The sequence below is a fragment of the Choloepus didactylus genome, chromosome 17 (genome assembly GCF_015220235.1).
Source record: "Choloepus didactylus isolate mChoDid1 chromosome 17, mChoDid1.pri, whole genome shotgun sequence".
Lineage (NCBI taxonomy): Eukaryota > Metazoa > Chordata > Mammalia > Pilosa > Megalonychidae > Choloepus > Choloepus didactylus.
In genome coordinates, this window is record NC_051323.1 from 70,287,026 (window position 1) to 70,292,986 (window position 5,961).

Below are 5,961 nucleotides of genomic sequence, written 5' to 3' on the forward strand. Positions count from 1 at the left end.
CAATAGCAACTTCGGAGAAATGCATCATCGCAAGAAGTTTTCCTAGGACAGAACAAAACTTGAAACGAGAGGACCAGAGGGGGAGACCAGGAGGCAGCCTCCCCTCTCCGCACCCGCGAGCAGCCAGCTTCACCACGCCTTCCAGGAAGGAAAAAGTTTTACTCCGCTAAGGGAGAAAACCAGTGAAATGTGTTCCCGGGGAGCAGAGAGCGCGGACCAGGGAAGGAGCAGGGCCGGCTGCTGATCAGATATCACTTCGGCAAGGAAGAAAAAGACCAGTTTCTTTCTTTGTTGTCTCCTGTGAAACCGTCACTTAACAGGTGAACTGAGCGCCCCGCTCCCGGGGCAGAGTCCACGCCCGCCCTGAGGCCCGGGAGGAGGATCGGGAGCCCGAGCGCGCGCCGAGCAAGAGTGGACCTCGCGCGGGCCCCCTCCCCGTCCGGCCGGTCCCGCTGGAGCGAGCCGAGCGCGCCGGGGCTGGGGGGGCGCCACGACCCTCCGTGAAGAGGGCGGCCACGGAGTGCGCCCCAAGAAGCGAGCCCCCCTCCCCAGAGCGCTGCTGCTGCTGCTGCTTCTGCTGCTGCTGCTGACCAAGGCCAGGCGGCGACCCCCGCACCCTGCCGAGCGGCGTTGCATTTGCAGCTGCAGCCCGGGGCCGCGGCGGCGGCGGCGGCGGGGGCGGAGGCGGAGGAGGAGGAGGAGAAGGCGGCGGGGCCGGCGGGGGCCCGGGGCGGGGGAGGGGGAGGCAGGGGGGGAGGAAGAGGAGGAAGGCCGGGGGGCGCGGCGGCGGCGGCGGCGGCGGCCGCGGCTGCTGCTGCGGCGGCGGCGGTGGTGGCGGCGGTGGGGTGGCGGGAGCGGAGCGGCATGGCCACGGCGGCTTCTAACCCCTACCTGCCGGGGAACAGTCTGCTGGCGGCCGGCTCCATCGTGCACTCGGTCGCGGCTGGGGCCGGCGGTGGGGGTGGCGGCGGCGGCGGGGGCGGCGGCGGCGGGGGTGGCGCGGGGGGCGGCGGCGGCGGCATGCAGCCAGGCAGCGCCGCCGTGACCTCGGGCGCCTACCGGGGGGACCCATCCTCCGTCAAGATGGTCCAGAGCGACTTCATGCAGGGGGCCATGGCCGCCAGCAACGGCGGCCATATGCTGAGCCACGCGCACCAGTGGGTCACCGCCCTGCCCCACGCCGCCGCCGCCGCCGCCGCTGCCGCCGCCGCCGCCGTGGAAGCCAGCTCGCCGTGGTCCGGCAGCGCCGTGGGCATGGCCGGCAGCCCCCAGCAGCCCCCGCAGCCGCCGCCGCCGCCCCCGCAGGGCCCCGACGTGAAGGGTGGCGCCGGGCGCGACGACCTGCACGCGGGCACCGCGCTGCACCACCGCGGGCCGCCGCACCTCGGGCCCCCGCCGCCGCCCCCGCACCAGGGCCACCCCGGTGGCTGGGGGGCCGCTGCCGCCGCCGCCGCCGCTGCTGCCGCCGCCGCCGCCGCCGCACACCTCCCGTCCATGGCCGGGGGCCAGCAGCCGCCGCCGCAGAGTCTGCTCTACTCCCAGCCCGGGGGCTTCACGGTGAACGGCATGCTGAGCGCGCCCCCGGGGCCCGGCGGCGGCGGCGGGGCGGGCGGCGGGGCCCAGAGCCTGGTGCACCCGGGGCTGGTGCGCGGGGACACGCCCGAGCTGGCCGAGCACCACCACCACCACCACCACCACGCGCACCCGCACCCGCCGCACCCGCACCACGCGCAGGGGCCCCCGCACCACGGCGGCGGCGGTGGCGGCGCTGGGCCCGGACTCAACAGCCACGACCCGCACTCGGACGAGGACACGCCGACCTCGGACGACCTGGAGCAGTTCGCCAAGCAGTTCAAGCAGCGGCGCATCAAGCTGGGCTTCACGCAGGCCGACGTGGGGCTGGCGCTGGGAACGCTCTACGGCAACGTGTTCTCGCAGACCACCATCTGCCGCTTCGAGGCCCTGCAGCTGAGCTTCAAGAACATGTGCAAGCTCAAGCCGCTGCTGAACAAGTGGCTGGAGGAGGCGGACTCGAGCACCGGCAGCCCCACGAGCATCGACAAGATCGCGGCGCAGGGCCGCAAGCGCAAGAAGCGGACCTCCATCGAGGTGAGCGTCAAGGGCGCGCTCGAGAGCCACTTTCTCAAGTGCCCCAAGCCCTCGGCGCAGGAGATCACCAACCTGGCCGACAGCCTGCAGCTCGAGAAGGAGGTGGTGCGGGTCTGGTTTTGCAACAGGCGCCAAAAGGAGAAGCGCATGACGCCACCCGGGATCCAGCAGCAGACGCCGGACGATGTCTACTCGCAGGTCGGCACGGTGAGCGCCGACACGCCGCCGCCCCACCACGGGCTGCAGACGAGCGTGCAGTGAGAGGCCGGGGGCGCAGAGCGAAAGAGGGCCGCCGCCGCCGCCACCTCCGCAGCCGCGGGCAGGACCGCCGCCGCCCCCGCCGCCGCACGGACCGCGGACCCCGCGATCACCAGGACCCGGGCCGGGGTCCGCCGCATCGCCCTCCGCCCAAAGACAGGCATGCCCACCCTTGGAGGAGAAAAGAGAGAGACGGACCAAGGAGAGATTTTTTTTTTGAAGTTCAAGAAAGGGGAGGGGGCCAAAAAAATTAAAGCATAATAAATATCCAGACTATTTTATATATACGTATATATACATAACAACGAACAAACGAATACCGGAAGAGAAAAAGGGGGCGATCATGAGATCTCGTTTATACTGTGGTGATGTTTGGTTTTTGTTTCTAAAGAAGGGTGAAGCTGCCTAACGCACCAAAACTGCACTCACGAGGTTTTTCCCACCCTGAGATGTCTTCTCTGGCAGCGGTGGACAGCACCTGCCTCATCTTCTCTTAAAAGCATAAGTCGCGCTCGCTTCCACTCCCTCCCTCCGAAGGGCTGTCTAAAGTGATTCACGGAGAGTTCTTTTTGTTTTGTTTTGTTTTGTTTTCTTGGAGCGACCTGGAAAGAAAGCAGAAGTATTGGGTTTGATCAGGGGATGATCCTCTGTGTCCCGGGACCCTGTTTTCCTTGGCCATATTCACGTCATCTGGGGACAAGCAGAAATCGACTATGAAATGGGAAGGAGAGAGAGAGAGAGGGAAAAGAGTCTGTCTCCAGAAGAAGTATTCACAGGTTATGAGATTAACAGACTGGATAGCAAAGCCAAAAGAAAAAGAAAGAAGTATCCTCAAAATAACCTTGGAAGTAAAAGCATCACTAAAGAGCAAAGGGATGGGGGAGGGAGAAGGGGGCGTCCGTCCAGGAGTGGCGAGAGGCTCCCGGGCCGCGTCGGAGGTCCCGGCGGGCGGACTGGGCGCCAAGCGAGGGCCAAGGGAAGCCCGGCCTCAAACCCTGCCTCTGGCGGCTGCCACTCGGGATGGACGGACGATGCCTAAAATTTCCACCGCTAATATTTTTTTTATTAATACTTTTTATTTTTTATTTCCGGACTGACTCAGATAAAGGGATTTAGAAAGACTGAGCACCTGCCTCTGCACTTATTTGGACTTCTCCTCAATCCGTTGCCAACTTTGATTGAATGGGTGCTGTGGATGTGATTATATAATACTGCCATTTCCAAGCAGTGTTTTTGGTAGGTTTTAATAAACAGACTTTTCAAAAGACGGCAATAGAGATTGTTAGATCCGTTGTTGATCTAAAAATATTTGCTTTATATTTTCATTAAATGACTTCTTTTAATATTTTATTCAGAATACTTATGAACTGCTGCAAAACGGTAATTTATTTTTCCCCAGATCTTGTATTACGTGTTTTTTTCAGACGAGCACAAATCAAAATGAAATGAAAATATGGACAGTTGTTAGGTAATAAGGGTATCTTTTGATGTGATAATTTGATTGTAATTTAATTTGAGTAGTGATTCCGTAAGAGCTGATCGAGAAAATAAATTTGTTAGAATGAAATAGTCTGTGTCTGATGCGTAAACACTATGTGGGAAGAAAGAGTTCTTTAGAAAATATTTTTTTACTAATGCAAATCCTTCAGTGAAGACATTGAGGAAGTTGAGCCTGCTCCTTTTAGCGTATATTTGGACATCTGGAGTAAAGGACAGACATAACTGAAACAGTATTTTATTAGTTGTCACTCCTTGTTCATCCATAAGTTTCACAATATTTTTCTCTCCCCTGTTTTTAGTGGGTGATTTTAGTGGGTAGATGAGATTGTCTAAATACTATCCCTTTTCTTGGATATGCCTGTAGTTGCTTTACCAGAAGACTGAACATCACTAGTAAAAACGTGCCAACTGATTATTAATGGTTAAGACCAAGCCCTCCTCCCCCCCATCCCCGCCAAAGTTTAGCCTCTCTTTTTCATCTCCTCTCTCCACCATATTGCTATATCTCTTTCCTGTTCTTCTGAAGGCAAATAATTGTGAAGGACAGCCTTCCAGTCTGTAGAATATCTTTACATCAATTATTTCCCATTAATAACTAAATGTAGTTAAATTTAAATTATTAAGCTCCCCCCCCCCATAATGAAAGAATATACTTTTTAAATCCCGACTGTGGGCCACACTACATTACTATCTATGTGATTGCCAGCTCAGAGTTTAGTTTCTACGTTTTTATGTTTCCCACTTTCCCCAGGAATGATCCTGTATCTTCTTTTTGCTGGTGCTGGGGGGTTAGCTTTTTAGATCACTCTTTAGATACACCTGCAGAGTGTTCACATTTCTCAATATCAGTATTTCCAAATGGGAAAATGAAAGTGTAATGCCTTGGGTTGTGAGTACTAAAGAAGCAAAACACTCTGCTTAGTTGAGCCCCTTCATATTGTACTTTTTAAAAAAGAAGGGTTTAAGGGTGATAAAGCCATGATTTTTATAGACCAATTTCCCACTGCTCTCACTTAACTGTCACTCACTTTTTGCCTTCTTCCCTCATCATCGCTCCCTCTTCCTGTGATATCGATGCAGGGGTTAAAAAACCTGAAAAACTGTGAGAGAAACAAGGAACAGTTATTTCTTCCAGACAGGCTCTGTGTCACTTTCATAAATCAAGCCCAGCCAGATGGCCGTGTATTGGGTTGCATTATTTTAAACACCAAGTCGTACTAAAAATCACAATCATTTTGATTTGTGAAATCTGAAAAAGGCCATATTTATTAAATAGAAGGGAGAAAAAAAAAGAAACACAAATTACTTTTCTTTGCCTTCTTGTTTCCTATTTCTCTTGCTATTGTAATAGCTCTCCCAGCGAATTTATAACCTGGAGGGGGTGGGGGAGCGAAGATCATCGGTTTTTGAGGGGTCTCCAAGGGCAGGCGAGGGAGGCCTCATTTGAAAGCTGAGGACTGGGTGGGGTTGTTTTTATGTGGTAGATACTACTGGCACGTGGGATGAAATCCTGTTTTTCCTACTGGAATGGTGTCTGGTTGAACGGGGAAGAAGGCTATTTAAAATTAGGGGAAGGTATATGCTTTCTTGATTTGGCTGACAACTAAAGAGCTACCATTAGATTTTGCAGTGTGTTTTATTAAAAAGCAACCTTTGCTGATTACTTGGGGGAAAAAACCCTGATCTGAGGGTAGCAGAGTTAACTTTTAATTGGAGAAGGTGGGAAAGCATGCCCATTTTTGGTGATTATTTTGCATTTTATAAAGTGAGCTGATACTTGCACTCCATTTGAAAAAAAAAAAGTCAACCCTTTGAATGTATTTACAAGATGAAATTCATTGTTGAAAAAAACAAAAGAGGGCAGATATAACTGAGAGGTTTTGTGCTAAGGCTTATATTGTTACACATGTAAATAATGAAAATATTGTTATATATCACCAGATCTTTTTAATGAATTTGGTCATTGTGTTCCTTTGCAGCACGGAGTGTCTTGTGCTTCGTAAAGTGTCCATTTGTTTCCTCCGTTTCAATCACCCGCCTCCCCTTCCAACCCAAAGGACAGTGACAAAGTTCTGTTCCATCGGTCTGGCTAAT

The 5,961-nt window shown here is 54.3% G+C and overlaps 1 protein-coding gene across 1 annotated transcript; it reads left to right on the forward strand.

Moving 5' to 3' along the window:
• Positions 1-777: 777 nt before the first annotated feature.
• On the forward strand, positions 778-5,727 carry POU3F3 (POU class 3 homeobox 3). Its single transcript, XM_037806733.1, has one exon. The coding sequence runs from the start codon at positions 865-867 to the stop codon at positions 2,368-2,370; it is 1,506 nt and encodes a 501-aa protein (XP_037662661.1). The 5' UTR covers positions 778-864; the 3' UTR covers positions 2,371-5,727.
• Positions 5,728-5,961: the final 234 nt, after the last annotated feature.

Excerpts from the sequence above, each read along its gene's own strand:
- POU3F3 (XM_037806733.1), top strand. The coding sequence starts at position 865 with ATGGCCACGGCGGCTTCTAACCCCTACCTGCCGGGGAACAGTCTGCTG.